Source organism: Brachyistius frenatus, unplaced genomic scaffold, assembly GCF_029030835.1.
Source record: "Brachyistius frenatus isolate BFR_SWC_R1_liver_20210118 unplaced genomic scaffold, ASM2903083v1 Contig_10, whole genome shotgun sequence".
Lineage (NCBI taxonomy): Eukaryota > Metazoa > Chordata > Actinopteri > Embiotocidae > Brachyistius > Brachyistius frenatus.
Genome location: NW_027210609.1, coordinates 7,035,929 through 7,057,666, shown reverse-complemented (window position 1 = coordinate 7,057,666; position 21,738 = coordinate 7,035,929). Strand labels below are relative to the sequence as shown.

The 21,738-nt window shown below is 37.2% G+C and overlaps 1 protein-coding gene across 1 annotated transcript in view; it reads left to right on the top strand.

Moving 5' to 3' along the window:
- The window catches only part of LOC138616672 (metabotropic glutamate receptor 4-like), a 127,764-nt gene that overhangs the window by 38,744 nt on the left and 67,282 nt on the right, over window positions 1-21,738 (top strand). The window contains exon 2 of the mRNA XM_069691153.1: window positions 13,871-14,087. Coding sequence (XP_069547254.1) covers window positions 13,871-14,087 — 217 coding nt within the window. The remainder of the gene's footprint in view (window positions 1-13,870; window positions 14,088-21,738) is intronic.

Below are 21,738 nucleotides of genomic sequence, written 5' to 3'. Positions count from 1 at the left end.
TCACGTTTTAAGGACAGGTAGCTGAATAGTAGAAATCCAGACACTAAAATTCATGATGAAAAACACTTTGATGGATGCCTTTTGACCTTCTGACACTACAGACTATTTTTTCTCTTGTATTTTAAGCAAAGTAAATACCATTTTTATCATATTTTACTCTTGAGTCTTCTCTCTGAATTTGTGAACCTGAAAAAAAAAAAAATCATATTTAAAAATTCACTCAGGTCTTTTCTTTAGTTCTGATTTCAGAGGTCTGATGTAAGGTCTCTTTTTGAGTTTGGACTTTAGTCTATTTTAAACATTTTTGTGACATTTTTTGCAGCAGAAGTTGTTCAGATTTCATTACAACCCATCCTCTCTTACGGACAGAATTTGTAGTCTTTCCTGCAGCAGGTTGCTTTGGAAGCTATTTGCATAATATTTGTAATATTCATGAACACCTACTCCTAATTCTGCTTAATGAAGTATGCACATTTTCTTTCACTACATAAATACTGTGAGTAATGGCTGGAGCTCAACATACACATCAAAAGTATGCTTAGCGACCTGTGATCCTGGAGACTTCAACATAGGGATGTGTGATATATTGATATTATATCAATATTGTGATGTGATACTCATGTCGTTTTAGTATTTGAATATTGTAATATCATGGTTATGGCATTAGTTTTGTCATATCTGGTTTTAAAGGCCACATTACAGTAATGTGATATAATTTGCTGAACTTTGCTTGACTGCTCTACCTGCTCAATTATTTCCCTTTCAACTAAGATTCTAGTAAAGTCAAAATGACAGAAATTAGCATACGATGTCCAAGGTTATCTTCGGATGCCTTGTTTGTCAAGGGAACAGTCCAAAACCCCAAAATATTACATTTTCATTACTCAAAAAAATCTTCAAACTGAAGAAGTTGGAGCACAAATTTAAATAAATAAAATGTGAAAATCTTAACAGTTTTTTATCACAAATTTTGACTCTGAGTGACACACCTGTGTCTTATATCTTGGTATCTCCATGACAGAGTGACTGCTCGGTGTTTTCTTAATTATAAAAGGTTAGACAATTGGCCGTGGCGAGGGCAGACAAATGACACGAGTGTGAATTGGCGACATCACAAAGTTAAGTAAGTCCTAAAGGTACAGTTGCTGACTACACGCTCTTAGTATTTCTGCTTGGACTGAGTGTTTTCATACTTTCACAGTATTCATATAGCACCTAGTCCTGCTTTATTATAAAAAAGAAATGACTATCTGAGCGTATAAAGACCTTTTAAAACCAATGCAATCTAATACAACAGACCTACAAACAAGTTCCTTCATAGGGTTCATGTGTATTTTTTGTTGAAAGGGTTGTAGACTGTTGTTTCTATTTCTGGTCCTTTTGAATGATGTAGTTTGTGGTGACACTCAATTTCCTTGGGCTGTTAAAGATATATACTGTATCTAATATATAGTTCACAATTACTGATATAAAATGCGCTGAACAAGAAAGGGTTGTGCATACTGCTACAACAAACAAATAGTTTTACCATTGCCCTCGCAAATCCAATTAAATCACTTGAGGAACACGTCTGACATTTCTCCTGACAAACAAATTCTCCCCATTTTTTATCTGATTATGCGAGATCATCCTCAACTCATTAGTTATATGTAGCCCCTCATTAGCTCCACATGTTGGTCTATCAAATGGTGAAAACAAAGAGCCTGTGAGTTAATAGCTTCTTCCAGGCTAATATAATGCCAGTTTAAACCTGCTCAAAATCCGCAACTTCATGAAAAGATAAATGCACCTTGAATCCCTGGCCTGGAGGTATGATGGAAATATTTAAGGGTTGAAATGTCGGTAATCTCATGGTTTGGAGTCATCCTGGAAAAGAGGAGTGTCTGCCCATGTGAAGAGACCGTCACATGGTGGCAGGTCACTTGAGAAAATGGGTCAAACAAGTGGCTGTTTGGAGTTGGCAGGGTCAGCAGAAATCGTCTTTGCCCTTTTCCTTGCTCTGTTATTGTTAAGGTGTGTTTGTGATGCTGTGCAATCGGTCCTCGATAACCCCCTCAGTGGTTTGAATGACACGCTTTCCTTGTACCAGCGGGAGGCAGAGCCATAACAGACTGTGATGGATGGTGTGAGGATGCTTTCAGTGATGGATCTGTAGGACTGGACCACAACTGACTTTGACACACTGAGCTGCTAAAAATGATGCTGGAGTAACATCCTCTGTGTTCAGATTGGAGATATTGTCATTCTGTTGTCCCCAGAAATCTCAATAGTGTTCAGTGACTACAGATGGAGATGATGCAGTATTTTTTTTTTTAAAGTCCCTACACTGGATTTGGAGTCTAGTTGTTTTTGGATCAGTAAACAGCAGTCAGCCCTCTTCGGTATCATCGAAACACTCGGCTGTGTTTTCTACAAACTTGAGCAGCTTGAATAAAGGGTCACCAGAGGTGCCGTCTTTGGTGCACAGAGAGAAGAGGAGGGAGATAGAGACCCAGATAGCAAAGAGTCGATTCCGCGCACACTGTGTCATAAGGTCTTTAACAGATGGGGGGAGTTATGTTTAGCACAGAGGAGAAGTGCTTCAAAGAAACTTGGAGAATCGTAAATGTCCAAAGGGACCTGAGAGAAGCCGTGTGACGGAGTTTGCACTTTCATCATGTACCTCCTGACTGCATTATTGTTGTCTATATCAGTATTGATTTGGAAGCTTTTTTATTTATTTTTGGAAGTTGCTAGGTGTTAGACTGTGATTAAGCGAGGGTCAAAAGTACTATTCCTGATTGTCATACTCCAAATGGAGGAACTAATTATCAGGAAATGAATATATTTCTTGTTTGTCTGTCATTATAAGTAGAGAAGTACAACAGGACATGACATGATAATGATAATCAGCCTTCACTGTAAACATATCACGTTTTCAAAGATGTTTCCTAATTGTAATAGATGTGTATACCACCTTACCCCCTTCTGCATTTGTGGTTTGGAGTTAGCTAGCTTTAGTATTTAATTTTTATAATATTATTTCAGTCTTTATTGAAATGCAAAACTGCAGGTTTTATTGAAAAATATTAGTTCTAGTCATTACTTCAAAATGTATTTTCTAAAGTTACAAAAAAAAAAGGCATGCTGGGAAATGCTAATTTGTTTGTTCAATGACTCCCTGTCATTTGTAATTTGTCACGTATGTGTCACAATCATGTTACACTGCAGGTTGTAAGACTGCAACAGCAAAAGGAGAAGTGACATTCACAAACTCTGCTCTCTTTAAAAAGAGAGACACAGCAATGCAGCACAGTGGTGTGAAGTGTTGCGGGGTGGCATGTCCACACACGTCGTATGGGGGTTGTACATAGAAAATAACCGTGAGGTCGTTTTGACATGTACCAGTTGACCTCATCTCTTTGATATTGGAATACAAATCTGAAAAATCCTGAATTGCATGAAATAACATGATGAAAGACTGCAGTTACAGAAAATAAAAGGCATGGAAATTAATTACGGGTGTGAGATTGGAAGTACATCTCTGTCAAACCTTTCCTGATCTCCATACTCACTACAGTGTAGCACACTATTTATACGTTGTTATTGAACATAAAACATGAGATGCAGAATCCTCTGTATGAAAAAGGAATGTAATTCCAATGGGTACAGGGCTGTAGAAACTATAAGATGGTAGATAGGTGTGCTACTGCTCATTTCACTAAATAGTCAATTTTTGAATAAAAAATTGGGTTCATGTAATGTGCAATGGGCATTTTCTATTATATTCAAAATGTAACAGTACTTGCACAATCAAACCGATTATTCATATTATGCAACATTCTTGCTGGCCTAATGTCACGCTTGAAGAGAAATAATTTGAGTCTCTTTTAGACATAAGTAGCTGTTTTGAAGACAGTGGAATACCATATGCTCACCATGAAAGGATCATATATGGCGTCCTCACTGTAACCATTTCAAAATACTTCCAAGTGAAGACAAAACATGTTTGTCCAGATTGACTGGAAAGGAAAACAGACTTCATTTGAATATCCTACTGATTGTACTGTAAATCCATAACTGTAGCTTACTCTGTTGTTATGCATGCAGAAAAGTCTTTGATTACAATCACAAATATTTTTTTAAATGTGTAGTGTACAAAATGATTTACAAGTACATAAAACCAGTCGCAGTATTTAGTTGCTCTTAACAGGACACATTTTAAGCTGAAGTATACTGTATGTGATGCTGGAACACTGTATTATCACTCACTGCCATAAACACAAACAACACAACAGCACATCACTTACAGGACACAATAAACACGACATAAATGTTCCTGCACCGGGACAACTTTACGTAATCGGCATTATTGTGAAGGTTAATTGACTTCCTCCTTCTTCAGCTGGAAAATTTAAACAGCTTATTAAGGGATATTAAGGGGTTCTAAAAGTTCACCAAGTTCAGTTTCTCTGGCAGCACACAGCAGATTTTCCTTTGAGATGTTTTTCAATAACAAAAAGCAGGTTAGAAATCACCCACTATTTTCATTGTGCAGGCTAAACTGAGCCACATTTCTTCTGTTGTCTTTACTATTTGTAATACGAGCTCAGGTCAAACCAAGTGATCTGCTTAGTAAGGTAAGGACATTCATCTCATCAATTCCAGACAACTTCAAAGCCATGACAACTTGTAGCACTAATCTGAGCATGCAAAGCAGAAGCACAGTACAAAAAAACAAAAAAACAAATCAATATCTGGAAAGTCTTTCAATAGAAACCTGACATCTATGCACAATCATGCACATTGAGACACCCACACACCCTCAGTGTGCCAGCTAGCATTTCAACTATCTGGGTTACTCATTTGTGATTCTCAGATTCACATTTTGCATTTGAATATTTTTTGACTTTGAACATCCACAAATAAGATTTGTTTTCTTCTTTGCAGGCATAAATCTTTTAAAATGATAATTTGAAGAAATTTACAATAATTTGTCGAGTCTGATTTATATAATTTTGCCTGGATTAGTTTCAGTTTGGTGTAAATTCTTGCTGGAAAATATTTATTAAATGAATCCAGTTTTACAGTATGTCTGACATCACTGGAAAATCGATTTTTCCACTGGAAGAGAGATGTTTGAGACAGTTGCCTGAAGATGTTTGTCCTCAAACCTGGAAAAAAAAACTGGTTTAAGGACAAACATCTTCAGGCAACTGTCTCATCCTTAACGATTACATCACCAGCAGGTTCAGTTCAGTTCACAAATCCTTTTTGAAGAGTTACCATCACGTAAATGGAGTTGAAGCAGACACTGGAGAGACTTTGGCTCCCCGGAGTGATCTGCATGATTGAAGCATGGTGATGTCAGTCTCCGTGGAAGACAAAGCAGGATAAGCTCAATGTTATTGGCTTCGCCTTCTCTCGATTCAGTCGAATGTCAAAATATTAAAGGTCAAACTTGAGAGATGGAAATATTATGAAAAGGTCTAAAGCATGCTCAGAGTTTTTATCATCAGTCTCTCGGGGCTGGACATTTGACAGTGGACAGTGGACAGTATGGCCACACGGCACGACTGTATCAGACTGCACTGAAATTAGGCAGCATTATCCGGACTCACAGTTTATCATTTAAGCTCAATTAAGACCATGATAATAATACTGCGTATTAAAATAAACACACAGACAGAAGAAATGAAGCGGCACTATTATGGAAGTCTAAGGAAATAATTGAGATGATGAATTAATTTCCTCTAATATACTAGCCCTGTATATAATAATGCATCAGTCTCAATCATAGCCAATTGTCTCCATTGTGTTTAGTGCTACGTTGTTGTTCATTCCCACAGCAGCAGTGAAAATCTGTTTTGTTATATCATTATGCAGGAATTGGTTTTCTATTCAGGAGGCTCAGCTATTTGCTGCTCCACTTACCCTGACAGTAACAAAGTGAAACTTTAATCTCCCCTCGGTGTCAACAGCAGCTGATAGCAATTAAGGAGAAAGCCCGGATACTGAAGTGGAGTGTTTGACTCAAAGACTTCATCCACATCCCTCACTTCAAAACTTAACTGACTCCTCTCTATGTTTGCAGCCGCTGTCCAGGTCCAAATTTCTTTTCTGTCTGAATTGAATTAAGAGGCTATGTGAATAGAATAATTATAATATTTTCTGGGTATGTGCAGATGTTTTGCATGCATGAAATCAAAATATTGTAGATGTGGTTTTCGTTGCATATTTTAGTCCCATAATAAGTGGCCATTTTACTATGTGGTTAAAACAAAAAAACTTAAATTAGATTTTGTAATTGTATTACATTTAATCTGCATGAAGCTGAAGCAAAAAAGCTGCCGGCAATATCCCTGCCTGAATATAGCGAACACACTGCCATTTTACTCGCTGACACTGAGGTACAATGCAGCCTTTGCTGTACCGCAGCCAACACAAAGCTCCTGCTGTGCGAGAGTGTGGAGCTTTTTACTCTGCGAGCTTTGCTTTTTCTAACGCAGAGGTAAACAATGCCGAAGCCCACTGGTCATGGAGCACGAAAGCCAACCTAGAAACTTTCAGACTTTGGAGCCTGCCAGATGTTTTGGTGTGGGATTATCATGACTCTTTGTTTTTATATTTACACTGTCTGAAAACAGCAGGCGGAGCTGCTACATGTTGAAATTGTTGGTAAGTCACGCAACTTAAAACATGCTTCCCCAAAAGTGTTTATATTAATGTGTTAAAAATGTCAGATATTCTGATGAGGACGCCTCGTAGCAACTTTTCATTTTGTGACAGGTTTCAATGCCGTCAGGATTTTTTTTTTTTTTTAATGATTGTAGCGATCGATTTTGGCATTGTTAAAAAATTGTGATGGAATTTTCAGGGGTATAAGCGCTTTTTTTTTGGTTTTACTGTAAAAATGTGTGAATTAGAAAAAAGTCTTAATTTTTTTTTACATTTCCTATCATAAGCATATTGCAGATTACAAAAATATTTAATTTCTAACCTTTTGTTTTGGAACTTTGAACTTTAAACCTTTGGAGTAAAAGTAAAAAAAAAAATGGATTGAAGTGTTGTAGCTTTACAAAATAGGCTATCTATGGCTGATATATGAGACAAAAGCTGAATCTTCTGTATAAAAATAAGGGCTTCAAATGCTTATAAATTAATTCAACACATAGCACATATGCACACAAACAAAGTGAAGTCACTTAGGATTCCACGTCACGTCCCTTTTTTGGGGGGTAAATGAAGAGTTATTTTTGTTAATAAATCCAGTTATGTTTAGAAAGGCTTTTCTCAACAGTGTTTCTACCGAGTACCTTTCTGCAGAAAAATTGCAGGAATTGTGCAATATTGCAAGATCCCTCAAATTTGACAGAGATTGATTGAATAATGTGATCGCAAGATCACAATTTCCTGGAGACAAAATTTTGTTGTTATTTTTAAAACAATGTGATTCCCAAAACTCAGTCTTGATAAGTACACAATGTGTCTTAGTCAGTGCTAAGCAAATGGTTTGACTGAAGAAAAAAAACATTTCCCCAAAAACTTTGACAATAAAATCTCAGGAAATAGTGCAAAACAAAACAAAACAAAAACATCTAAACTTCGCAGAGCCCTTGTTTGGAAACTTGGAAATTTGTGTTTGAAAAAAGATGTTTGATTGTGTCGCAGATTTTTTTTTAACTAAATCAAATTAAGTCACGAAGTTAGTCAGTGTTACTACCCAAAATGCATTGTGTGTCTCCTTTAAGACTAACAAACATAATGCATGCATTTCCTTCCACAAATGTTGCTTACAAAACATTTGCAAAGCTGATTTCTATAAGTTTGAATACTCCCTTTAATTACACCCAGGTCTCTTCACTAGTGCTCCTCCTCTTCCCTGCCTTTTGTTACACAGATGCTGAACACCTGTGAATTTGTGCAACTGTGTCAAACCTTTGTCAGGACTGTGTATTACCTCGCCTGTGTGTGTGTGTGTGTGTGTGTGTGTGTGTGTGTGTGTGTGCGTGTGCGTGCGCGTGCGCGTGTGCACGCGTGTGCGTGCCCAGACCAAAAACTTCATTAAAGTGGTGATCAAATATTGCCTTTTCATTTTCTGTTGATTGACTAATCAGTCCATAGATTAATCATTTCCACTTAATTACATAAATATCACATTTCTTTTGATGTGTTTTTGAACAATATACAGGATTGACTTTGTGTTATAAGTTTTTTTTCGACTAATTAAATAGCGATATCCTGTTTTTGTGGTGTTTTATAATTTTGTTGTTATATAGCTGAATCATTAGGAATGAGCTCGCGCTGTGTTGAAAGTCTACATTCGTCAATGGTGAAATGAGATTGCCAAGTACTACGGATAAACTATGTTTACCCATCCATGTTTTCCATATGCGGCTTGATTGAAGCATATATTCTCCGTTTGGACCGCACTGCAGGTTGTGAGGATCTGTCAGGTGTCTGAATTACAGATGCAAATATAGTCAGCTATTTTGCATGCCAGCATCATTTGCACAGAAAAATACTGCACCTACACCTTAGCTCCCAAACATTATCATCATTAAGTTGCTCCTCATCGCAACAGGATGCTCAACAAAGCGAGCTGTTGAGATAAATGTGGCGCCTAAAAAGGCTTAAATGATGCTTGGGAGAACCATCAGGACCTCAGATGATCTTCGGATGTTTGAAAATGTTATTACCAACTGACTTCATCAATACAACTTAAATTGAAAAGTGGGGATTCGAGAGTGAAGATGATCCAGAACGCAATGAGGTACAAAACTGTACAGCTAAAATCTATAGCATCTCCACACAGATTAATAAAATTGATAATGTGATGTGTTATTTGTTTTAGAGGAAATTTTAGGAAGTGACAGGCAACTCAATAAGAACCACAAACAGGTGCTGCAGGAAGAGCCTTTTTTTTTTATAGTTATAATACCATGCGTCACATTGACGAGCATCACACTGAAATGCATTACAATAAAGCTAGATCACATTGAGATGTACTTGTCCACACTGCATCTACAAGCTGAGGTGCTAAATTCTAAGAGCGCAAACCGAAGTTGATTAGTGAGGCCATCAAATATTCTATTCAAGATGAATAATTTACACATTTTTGTCTGCGTAAAGCAACTTGTATACCTGCCTGTAACTCGGAGATTGTCAGAGTGGCGGGGTGTGATAGAAATACGCTATTTTTGGCCCCAGAATGTACCTGTTGACTGTCTCATCAATTAAACAGCCTTACACCCTGCTGGGTTCTCAGCAGAGAACATGTTTGGTGTCATAGCGGAGACAATCACATGCCAGGCACAGGAACATTATTGTCCACCTGTAATTCATTCTCTGTGGAGAGATCTCCTTCAAACAATGTCCAAATGTTTATTTCAGATGAAAGGTGAATAATGAGATGCTTCAGACCTTAATATATGCATCATGCTGTGCATACTTATGAGTTATCCCATATTCAGCAGGCCACCTCGGATGGGGTCTGTCGATATAATTTGATGCATTGCAGACCCATGTGGCTATTTTGCAGGGCTTGTAGTTTTACTCGTTTGTCCATCCATGTCTGTTTGTCTCTGTGTGGGATCTAATGTGGGAGGGAACATGTAATAGCAAGCAGGATGATGCGGAGAGCAACACATCTGGCAAATGAATCGAGTCTTTAATTTGTAGACGCATTACTGAAATTACAATAACATAACAACACAATAACTTCAAATTACAGGGACACAGGCCTATCGTGCCGAGTTAATTTCAATGAACAAAGTGTTTTTATATTTAGTATTTAAAGCACTTACAGAAATGCCTGTAGAACTTATTAGAAATGCCACCACGCACTGTTCAATAGAAAAATAGTTGAAGTTTAAAAAAAAAAGAGAAAAACTAACAGTAATAGCATTTCTCAAAGAGCCTTTAAACCACAGAACAGTTGTCTGTCTTTTCTGCCCTAAATAACCTCTATTAGTATTGTTATGGTTGGTTAGGGGAGCATTTAAACATTCCAGTCATGAATACACACTGCTACATTATTATATATTCCCCACTATTATTTCATGTTTTTCCATGCTGCGGCTTTCTCAGGGAATTACGTTAAGGTGCAGGTACTAAAGGGAAGTATCTCAGCGACTCCGACCTCTAACCTGTCTTCAGGAATACATTTCATACCAAGCTACGGTAGCTTGGGAAGCATGGATAAGGCAGATGTACATGGGACTGCAAATACCACGAACAAACCCATGTACCTAAAAGAGGGACAGCATGTTTTGTTTTTTGTTTTTTTCTTGTTTGTAGTGGAAGCTCAAAAGACACCAACCCTCTTCACCTCAGACTCCGTATCAAATGAGCTTCACATACTAAAAACGTTTGCTTGGGTTTTATTTTATGATAAAACAACCTATGGAAACAGTCACTAAAGAAAATATTCAGGTCCCTTCACTTTTTTCCTACTTTATAGTGTTGTAGATTTGATTTGTATTGGATAAAACTGGCGTTTTTTTTTCTCATCAATCAATTATAGTTAATAACCCGTAATGACAAGCGAAAACATGTTTTCACATTTTTTTTTAAATTATTTATTAAAAATCCTAAATGTAAATCTCTTATTCATAAAAAAATATTCAGACTGCTTAACACGGCACTTTAAATTGTAGTGAGCTGTGGTGTTTGCCTAAATAATCCTTCATGTGTGTCCAGTCATGTTCTCAGCACACTTATATGGTCACTTTTTTAGTATGTAGTGTGGAATCAGAAAACATCGACACATTTAGTCTGACCTGAAACATTGACATCAAAAAATACAAAATGAAAGAAATAAAACGGAAACTAAAGAGCATATAATTTAAACAGTGTAATGTGTTTAGAATTAAAACAGGATGGAGAATAAAACACTAAAAAGTAGACAAAGTACCAATTTCGTAGCTCTTCCAATTTTTACCCAATCAAGTTACATTTTTGACTGAATATATACCCTTAATTATTCCTTTGTCTCTATTATTCTCTAACACCTGTAAATAGGGAGAGGTCAGGATTTTCAAATAGTTAATATTGTGTTATCCTTCTTTCCTTTGTTTTTACGAATGCCTGGTTGTTCCGTTAGGACCACATGGAAGTTGGTGGTAATGCATCTAATAGCTGTTTGCCAACCGCCATTACACAACAGAAGGAGGAGAAGAAGAAGATGTTGCTCCAGTGTCCAATAAAACCATAGTCTGTATATGACTATTGGTGAGGGCCAAAATGCCAAACTCGAGGCTTCACAGCAGCAGTTAACAAACCAGAAGAAGCCCTACAGAAAACAAATGAAGATGAGGTGCAGTGCAAACTCTGCCAGTTAAAGCTTGCATTTTCACAAGTCTAGTGATTGACAGTCATTTTAGAGCGAAGCACCGGGCAGGTGGTGCATCCACGGATCAAAAATCAATATCTACCTTTGTCACCAGATGACGTAAGTTTGAGGTTAAACATGCAGAACAAACAACCACCTTCATCTCAAACATGACAGCTGTAGACATGCTTCTAATCAGCTTTGTCTAAGCTTAAGGTTTTTGCACTGTGATGCCATTTGTTCAGCCTTAGTTTATGGGGAGTGGGTCTCTCTCTCTCTCTCTCTCTCTGTGTGTGAGTGTGAGTGTGGATGTGCAGTGATAAGCGAGGGGGGGGGGGGTTTGAATAATAGTTGGACAGTTCAGCAATATTAGATAGTATTTTTGCCTGAAATACCTCTCCCTAGTAAAGTCTGGTACTAAAACACTAAGGCATTTGCACACAACGGCTGACTTCAACATTACTGACACCTGTCAGTCAGCTTGAACCACTTTGATAATTTCACTGGGGCCTTAACATTCCTGAAAGCCTCCCACAGCAGCTGACAGTATAGCATTTAACAGACAAGATACTTAGAAAACGACTGGTTTCTGCACACTAGTCTCATTAGTCTCACTGATTATTTATTAGATCCCCTCAAACTAGCTACCTTTTTTTTATTTTTTTTTATTTTTTATAATTAGTATTATTTCTTTGTATTTACCGTCGTAGAGAATTTCTGGCCGATGGCAAGTAAAGATAAATGCTTTTACAGAATACTTTTCTCCGAATAAAGGAAGAAGGCCACAGTGGTGTTCGTCTTGGTGGGAGGACATTTCGTTTAAGTTAGATCTTTAATATCAAAGGTTATCTGTCTGTGTCTGTGTGTGTGTCCTCTGTGATAATAAAATGCTGCATGTTGCAAAGAGGCATCGAGAGGGAAAAAAAGGGTCTCTTTGGATCATGTTTCACATTTTTTTTTGTTCACAGACACTAAAAAATATGACGACAGCTCCTCATCAAAAAGGCACTCTGTGTATGATTACCAGGAAATACCCCTGCCACCTGCCTGTTTTGTTCACTGTGTGCCACGTGGATGAAAAATGTAATTTATGCGAACAAAGCTTAGCTGTTACAAAAACACGATGTGGCACAATCCATGAAAACATCTCCTGTGTTGAGAAACACGACAACAACCTTGAGAAGATCTCATAGAATGAAATGGTCACTCAAGAAAGTCCTTGTGCTTGTGCTGACCTATTTGTTATTTCTTATGTAATGTTTTTCTTTCCTCAGTGCCAGCCTTAGTAACATCTTTGAGGCAGTGGGAGCAAGAGAAACCTGACACAGTCCAATATGTTGTGTCTATATAAACCTTTTGTAACAAGGTTGAAGTGGAAAATGTGAAAGATATTCAACATTTTTATAAAATAAATGAGCAACAGCCAAGCAAAACCATTCTGTACTGCACAAAATATACATTGCGAAGATTTTTTTTATGTCATTGGGGCTTGTTTATGTTAAAGGTAGTGACCCCTGCTTATATGAGTGATGTGCTCAACATCTGCTGTTGGAACTGGCCAACCTGCTGTAACATATTATCAAAGGTTCGGCAGAGGTTCACGATATCGCTGACTTTAAGTCTCAAAAGAAAGCCTGTTGGATCAGACTGCTCCCAGAAAATCTTCTTATAATTTCTGCTTGTCATACATTTGTTTTCTCGTCAACAATTAAGCGGAAATGTTTCTTTTTGGAGCCAAATAACAACAACTTCAAGTCACTGCCCAGCTTCAGTCAGTAATGTTGAATTTTTTTTTTTTTTTTTTTAGCTAGAAATCTTGGTGTAGTTGTGGACTGAGACCTAAATCGTATTAGCCATATTAAGACAAATACAAAATCATCATAGTATCATCTTAAACATATATCCAGATAAAAATCGTTTATCTTCATTCGATTCATTTCTTTACAGCTTTCTCTAAAAACTCATTCAAAAGGCAACACAAGATTTACAACTCCACTTCTCACATCTTTGCACTGACTTCCTGTTTGTCAGACAACTGACTTTAAAATTGTCCTGTCAGTCCACAAAGCACTTGAAGGATTTTGGGCCTAAAGACATTTCTGGTCTGCTGCAGGTCCGCTTACTGTTTCTCAGTCAAAGCTAAAGATGGAGGAACAGCATTCAGGGTTCATGTACTGCATATGTGGAAAAAACTTGTAAAATACTTGAGGGCATTTTATTAAATTACATTTGGGAGTATTTATTCATATCTTGAGCTGCACTGTGGCTTAATTAAAATGTTCCTGTTTAATATGTCTTACTTAATTGTACTATTCTTGTTTTCTATTTTATTGTTCTCTTTTAAATCCTATTTATGTGTCTGTTCATAGAGCTTTCTTTATATCTTGTCCTAACGTCCTCTATGTATTACGTAAAGCACTTTGAATTGCCCTGTTGTTGAAAGGTGCAATAAAAAATATTCTCTGCAAGGCATTGTTCCTGGGTTCTTCCGTACCCACAGCAACTTTTACTGGAAGCAACTTTAAGCTTATAATGTTATCAATATTTAATTGTGTGCAGATACCGCAGGTGAGCTACGCCTCCACAGCTCCGGAGCTCAGCGACAACACCCGCTACGACTTCTTCTCCCGTGTGGTGCCTCCAGACACCTACCAGGCCCAGGCCATGGTGGACATCGTCAAGGCCATGCGCTGGAATTACGTCTCCACCGTGGCCTCGGAGGGGAACTACGGCGAGAGCGGCGTCGACGCTTTCATTCAGAAATCTCGGGAGGACGGTGAGTACACTTGGCTTCGTATATCATTAACTGCCTGTCTAGCACCACGAGTGGGAAGATATCATCCATGGGTACTCGCTGGAAAGGTGACGCTCAGAGACGCGCAAGTAAAAATCAATTAGTGAGGTTAGATTTGATCTCAGGACATGCAGACAGCTACACAGGATGCCTGTCTGTTTTAGCTCGACGTTTGTTAATGAAGTCAATAACTTTAAAACTCACAAAAATCCTTCTATGGAATTAGTATATAAAGGTGTTGCAAGTAGTTCTTTAACTATATAGATGACTTGACTCAACTTTTAGCTCGAAAATGCCTCCTCACAGATTTAAAAAATGCATCCAGCCCTTCACCCCCATTCACGACCTTTGATACTCCCACTGCTTTCACGGCGCGGTCAGATCGTTACTCCTGCGATCATCTTATCTCCTCCACTATCTGAGCATTTTCAGTTTCAATGTGCTGATATGCAACAACACCTGATCATCATCCAGAATTCATAAAAACATCGTCACAAATGTAACTCTCATTTTAAATGTAACAATAACAGCCTTGTGTTTCACTCACACATAGACTTGTTTATGGGTTCAGCCTATTTACTGAATTTACTTGAGGAAAAAAACAACTTCCGATGTGATACCACAGTCTTGCTATATACTTTTAAATTTGATCTATTAAAACAGGCAATACAAATTCTCACAGTAACTTAGAAACCAAGAAACAGCATAAGACAGAATACATAAAATACACCACAACAGAATTAAACAGAAATGTAATTATCAACTCATTAATTAAATTTCTAATCCAATAAAGTAAAACATTAAATCTTGAAAACAACCTAAATGGCACCTTAAAAAAATACAAGAAGTCACAAACCATAAGAATACCTTTAGTGATCACAGCCAAAACCACAATTATGTAGTTACTATAATAAGTCTGACCTTGCACTTCACATCACGGTTACACAGGCAAAGTAGGAGTGAAGCCTGTCTGAGAAATTTAGATTTTCTGTATGTGCGAGTGTAGCAGTGTGTTAGTGTCTCTCTGGCTTGAATATAGGCAGCTGTGTTTGAGGTCCAAGGGTCTCATCAACCAACCCGACTATATATAAACCTGCAAGCAGCCATTTCCAAACAGGCTCAAACAAGCAAAGCGAAGATGACCAGAAACAGAATATAGCCAAATGAAACTGCTGTATTGATGCGGAAAGTTGAGCATCTAGCAGTTTCCTGAGAGGTGGATGGAGACCAAACCAACTCTCGAGTGATGCTCATGTTATTTTATATCTGCTGGAATTGTAAGCAGACCATTTTTTGCTGCAATGAAAACTGAGATAGTATATTATAGGCCTACGTTTCTAAATTTGCTTTGAGATTTTATGTTGTGTTAAAAAAAATTGCTCTAAATAGTACATAAGGCATTCAAAAATATTCACATTTTGAACACACTTGCCTATTGGTAACCCATGAAATTAGTATGTATTTATAGTTAATAAGGATTATTGATGGTTGTGACTTTACGTATCAATTGCTGATCCTCGTAACCCCATGACGAACCTCAAGAGATTCGGCTTTACTCTTCCTAGAAAATCAAATATAGCAGAAAAAAGGTTGTACTGTTGAAACAGTTTCTCTCAGATTGTTTGGAGGTGTTTGGACCCTCTTCCCTTTGTGCTAAGTCCCTTTCTACAAATTACTACCTTACTGAAGGAGTTCCCAAGGTACTTGACTGTTGTGGTTGACTAAGTCCAAGTGCAATTAAAAGGATTGGACTTTAAGTTGCTCTGGACAAAATGGGACTACGTTGGCTGTGGTTGCCCATTAATTATGTCTGTCACTCTGTTAACCTTTAATCGTTTATAGGCCCAAGTCAGGGACAGCTGAGGGGTGGAAATAAGTTTTCCTGTGTAAAACATTAAAGGGATTTTTATCAAAGCTGGACAATCGGGAATGCATGTTTCTGCAAATTGTGAGTCTACACTGCGATCCACTCTCAGTAGAATATATTAACCAAGTAGTGGTGCAGTTATGTCACAAATAAGGTTTCAAGGTCTTCGTAGATGCCATATTCAGTGCCATTCGAGACACCATATAACACACCTGGATGTTCCTCCATATGATGATGTGTTTCTGTTCAAGGTTTGGACATGTTGGAAGGCCGAACTGTGACGGGTAAATCCATGAGGAATATATATTGCTTTTAATACATTTTAGTCCAATTCCCTTTTGCTCTCTGAATACACAAACAGAAGTACATGTACATAACTGATAGACATAAGGAGCGATGTCTGAACACAGTCCAAGTCCCAACGGCATTTTAGTCATTTCAGTCAGGAATTTAATCAGAACAGACTGCAGATAACGACACTTTTAAAGAAACATGAATGACACATTGTATTAACCATCTCTTCCTAGAAACCTGATTAAGGATTCTAGTGTTTTTTTAAAAGTCAAAATTCATAGAACGTTTCATTATTATTGTTAGGAGTTTTTGCTTTTTGGGGGGTTTGTATGTGCAAAAAAATGGAATATTTGGTTTTGGAGTGTTAGTCAGAAAAAACGAGCAATTTGATGGCATTGAATTAAATTTAAGGGAAACGTAATGGACCTTTTTTTTTTTATATATTTTTTTTTTACTGTGTTCAGACCAAAAGTTAATTAAAAGAGCAAACGTGAAAATTGCCAATTATTTGAAAATAAAGTAAATACTGACATAATAAAAATAGTCATTATTGGCAGCACCTTTTATGTTATTGATGTTTTGGATTGCTTTTCTCTGTAGTTAGAATAGACAAGTATTATGTGTTATTTTTATACTATTTGTCATTCAACATTTGCTTTTTGTGTTACTAATTCTTCCCGAGGTAACGTAAGTATTTCTATGAAATAGAATTGTGTTTGTCAGTCTATTTTTGTATATGTTGTCATCCAAGGTTGTCTGAGTGGATAAATGTCACTTCAATCAACACTTATCAAGTCAAATGTAAAAACTCTGGCTCAGAAAACTGAGATATTAGCTGTCAGTTTTTTTTGCCTCGTGATTAGCATTCAGTTTGAGTTCTTAATTTGAATTATTTTTTCTATAGTGTGCTCCAACAGTTTTAATGAGCAAGTCCTTGTGACTGCGGAAATATTTTGCCACTATATTATATTGTAAATACAATGTTAATTCACTGCTGCACTTGTCCTCTTACATTGCCACATAGCATTGTTTTGAGCTGAATCTACTAAGAAAATTACCTGAAAAGGGAAATCATCTGAGTCAGCTCCCACAGCAGCAGCCCCGGCAGCCCCGGAGCCACCTGCTGCCACAGCTTCCCCCTCTCTCCCATAAGAGAACAAGCAAATATAACTGAGTACAATGTGAAAAAAAAAAAAACATATGGTGAAAGGTAAATATGAATTCCAGGTGGTGTTTTTTCATCTTTGCTTTTGTATCTCTCTTTCCTTGCAAAAAAGGACCTCATGCTGGGAATTGGTGGCCTTCAGTGTTTCTCTTTGTGGGAACAGTTTCTCATCTCCCGCTCACCCAGGATGTCCCCCCCCTTAAAATAAAGGATAGATAAAAAAACAGATGTAGGACAGACAGACGAGACAATAAATCACTTCAGGAATCATGTCTATTGTCTCAAATGTTCACCCAGAACACATCCCATTGACAATTTATTATGTGTGACTTGGATTATATGTTTTGTTTTAAACTATTTTTCTTGACCTTTTTTCAGTACTGCAGACTAATAGAGGACTTTTTTCTGCCGATGAGCATCTTACATTCAGTTAGTGAAGAAATGAAAGCAGAAGCAGGACTATGAGGCCATAAGCCTCAAAGTATGTTGTTATTTTTCCATATAATTTGGAAGGAGCATCTTAAATGACACATTCCCGCTTGATATAGACACAAAATGCTTTATTTCTTTAACATAACCTCTTTTATGCAACACACACAGTTTCTGAAGTAGAAAGTTCATAACGGTCATCCTGGGTCTACTTCATGGTCTCCTACTGCTTAGTACTTTGGTACTTATGAATATAAGATTCTTTCTGAGTGTGGCCTGTAGGAAGCAAACAGAAGACAAAGAGGCCAGTCAAGTGTGGGCAGAAGGAGCCCAGAGAGTCCCATCTTTGACTGCAGACAGCCCTTCTCTGCAGAGATGTTGATTACTATGGAGCATGCCCCAATAGATGTCATTAATCAACTTAATGAAACACAATGTCAATAAGGACCCTAACAAGATTCCCCTGCAAACCAATGGCCTGCCTGACATCAACATGAGAAACCCTGCTAATGGAGTAACTGCCATCCCTGTGTGACGAGGAGGATTACAAGCATTAGCACCGGAGCTGGGATGAATAAGCGCATGTGGGGAATGTAAAATTAAGAAGAGGAAATATAGGAGAGCACAGGCAACTCTGGATTGCTCCTGGGTGAATTATTTGTAGATTATTATTTGTAGATTCAGAGAACAGACGATATTATTCTTGGCGATGTTATTCTTGGCAACAGAAAAAAAAAAAAATTAAGTCAACAGATGAAGGGAGAGCATAATAATGTTTAATTAAGTGATTCTTACTGCAAAGATCTTTTAAGGTTATCAAAACCGATTTCTATTTAATAAATAAGGTTGATGACATCCTATATTTATTTAATTGATAACAAAGACTAAAACACAAACTACTCTGTGTGATGTCTGCATCTGAGTGCTTCTCACCTTCCCTGCTCTTCTGTGGCACATTCACACCAAATAGAAATGTAAATCTTTGATAACATCTCATAAATGTATATTAAAATTAAAAAAAAATGGCAAAATAATTTCCTAAAACAACCAACATCACCATTAAAAACATGTAAATAAGGTATTAAGGATTATTTTTTTAGCTGCAGATTAATACATAGTCGGTGTGTTTGTAAGTATTTATGGCAGTGAGTTGGTGTTTTGGGGTTTTGACTTAAAATAAAGTATAGTGCATGTGTTCATCATAATGGAGCCAAAGGACTATAGGACATTATAATAATGTAACAACAATGATGCTTTACAGCATGTATGATTATGTCAGACTTTGGGTATGCAGGCACTGCTTGTTCTTGGTCTCTCAATCAAATTTTATGACAAAGAAACACACTGTCCAGGATTTAATCAGATCCATCCTTTACAAACAGCCATGCAAGTTGCAAGGTAAAGTGATGGAAACACACTGCAGACTGCGTGTTGTTGTATTACAGAAAAGCACGGCTCAACTCAGAGTAACATGGTGACGTCTGAACATCTGTATTGTAAATGGCCGCAGTCACCCGTGGAAGAGATCACAGCACACTCAACGATGTTCCTGTTACCCTCCATATGGCCTTTTAATCTCCGGTTCACATGTGTGGTGTGTCGGCCAGTTATGTCTTTATTTATTATTTGACATCACGCAAATGACCCCTGAGTGCCTCAGATATGTCCTTTTGCAATTTGTTTAAACAATTACTTGTCATTGCTTAACTGGGCAAAGCGAGTAGCTGAATAATCATCACTCATCTTCACCAGCTTTTCTCTCTCTCTGAACGTGACATAATGGCTATGTATTGCTCTTAATGCAGGGACATTGTGAAAGCCAATTTCCTTAAGCAAATACCGCTACTTGAACTTTGATCTCAAGCAATACTCTATAAGACGCTAGCAAACCACAGACTTTCACGTGACATTATTTGAGTTCTTATGGACACAGTGAGGCAATTGTGCATGGCAACATTTTCACCATATGGGAGCATGTACTTTGTAATGTAAATGTAGATTCGGAAATGTTTAAATAAGGAAGAAAATTTGAAAACCGTGTGTCGTAGTTCCAATCAAAAGTGCAAAGACAACCAAAGCAATGGATTAGCTTGTGGGGGAGGTTACGGTCGATACTGCAGTTTAATTTAGCCTGAAGTACCCGGGGGATGCTGCACAAATTGGCCACAAAAATAAAAATGATGGTTATGCGTATTGGTACAGATAAGGTTATTGGCTGCTAAGCTAATACAGTACATGAATAATTACAGAGCAGCTAAAAAAAATAAAATAAGGATACAAATGAAAAGAGATCAACGCTAAATTTGCTTCCAGTCGATAGGCTGAGGGGTTGTCACATGCCTGAAAATGGAGCTTAAGTGACATTAATTGGGAGTCATGTTGGATCCAGCGGCAGGAGATTAGTAATTTATTGTACACAAATTACAAAAAAAATGCAATATAAACTTCATTCTGGTGTGCAGCTTTATGGTCTGGCAGATTTTGGAAAAATATAATTAAAAGTATGGACAGTGATGCAAGGATACATTATTTGATTTTCAAAATATACCTAAATCTGTCTTTGTCTTCACCAACTGTTTCAGTAAAACTTTATGTTTCTACTTGGACCCTATTTCCTCATAATTTTGGGTCTAAGTGGCTGATGGGAAAGAGAACTCAGTCTAGTACTGAGCCACAGACAGGCTCCGATTCTTAATATAATTGACTACAACATTATAAAAAGGATCCCTGACCTGAAACAGAATAACAACACAATAACTTCAGCAAAGAACATCCACTCTGTGTGCAGCAGCTTTCTTTGGGAGGAAAAGCTTTGGTATACGATTTATTTTCTTCTTTGGCTGCTAGTCGTCAGCGTGCACTGAAAACATTTTTGAGTGACTTTTACTTAGAAAAAGCTTGGTAACAATTTCCACACAGAAACGCTTTGTCATTTTTACTCAGGTAATACTCAAGTAAAATTTACTTAATATTGATATTTGTAAAATCAAAAGTATTTAAGTAGATTTTACTCGATATTATCTTCCTTAGACATAAAATTTACTCACCCTTTACTTGTAAATTTCACTCAGATTACCTTTGTATGTAATTACAACCTACAATTACAAGCTTAAGTGATATTTACATAATATTTCATCCACTCACTACTCTACAACATTACTATAATATGGATGTGTTGCATTTTAAACATAGGTTACTTTTCACTCAATAACATTTTCACAATATCAGGCTTCTGAAAAATATAAGAGGAAACATGTCTTTTAACAAGAGGTCCTTTATTATGATTTAACCAACACAGTCGTCCAACAAATACAGTCAAGTTAAAACCAGTGCTGTCAATGCTAAATTTAACAACTTTCATTAAAATATCCAGTCTGACTTAAAAAAACATTTTCAAAATAGACATTTGTCCTCTGTGGTGCATATGATGTCTAAAAGAGATAGTTTGAATTATTTTATGTGGAGTTGTATGACATATACATATCAGCAGTCAGTGTTTTAGCTGCAGTAGATGGCTGTAGATATTTGAAACTTAGCTGGCCAAAGATAACTGTAGGATCCACTTTTATCCCAGGAGGAAACAGGACTGGTTCTTAAGATCCAGATGAGGGACATTAGCCGGTACTGAGGATTCAGCATCTGATGCTTCCACAGGAAGTTTGGAAAAGTCATTACAAGCTTTAGTTATGCCTTTTCTTGTGTTACTTCAATGTAGCTCAATGTGAAAAACTGTCCAAAAATAAAATTAAAAAAAATCCCTGCTTACATGTGACTGCCATCATCTCAAAATTATGCAAAGCTTTGCGGGGGTACCCATCTCAGCAGGAAGAAGCTGCGTCTGAAATACAAAAATGAGGAATGAATCATCTTGAAATAGA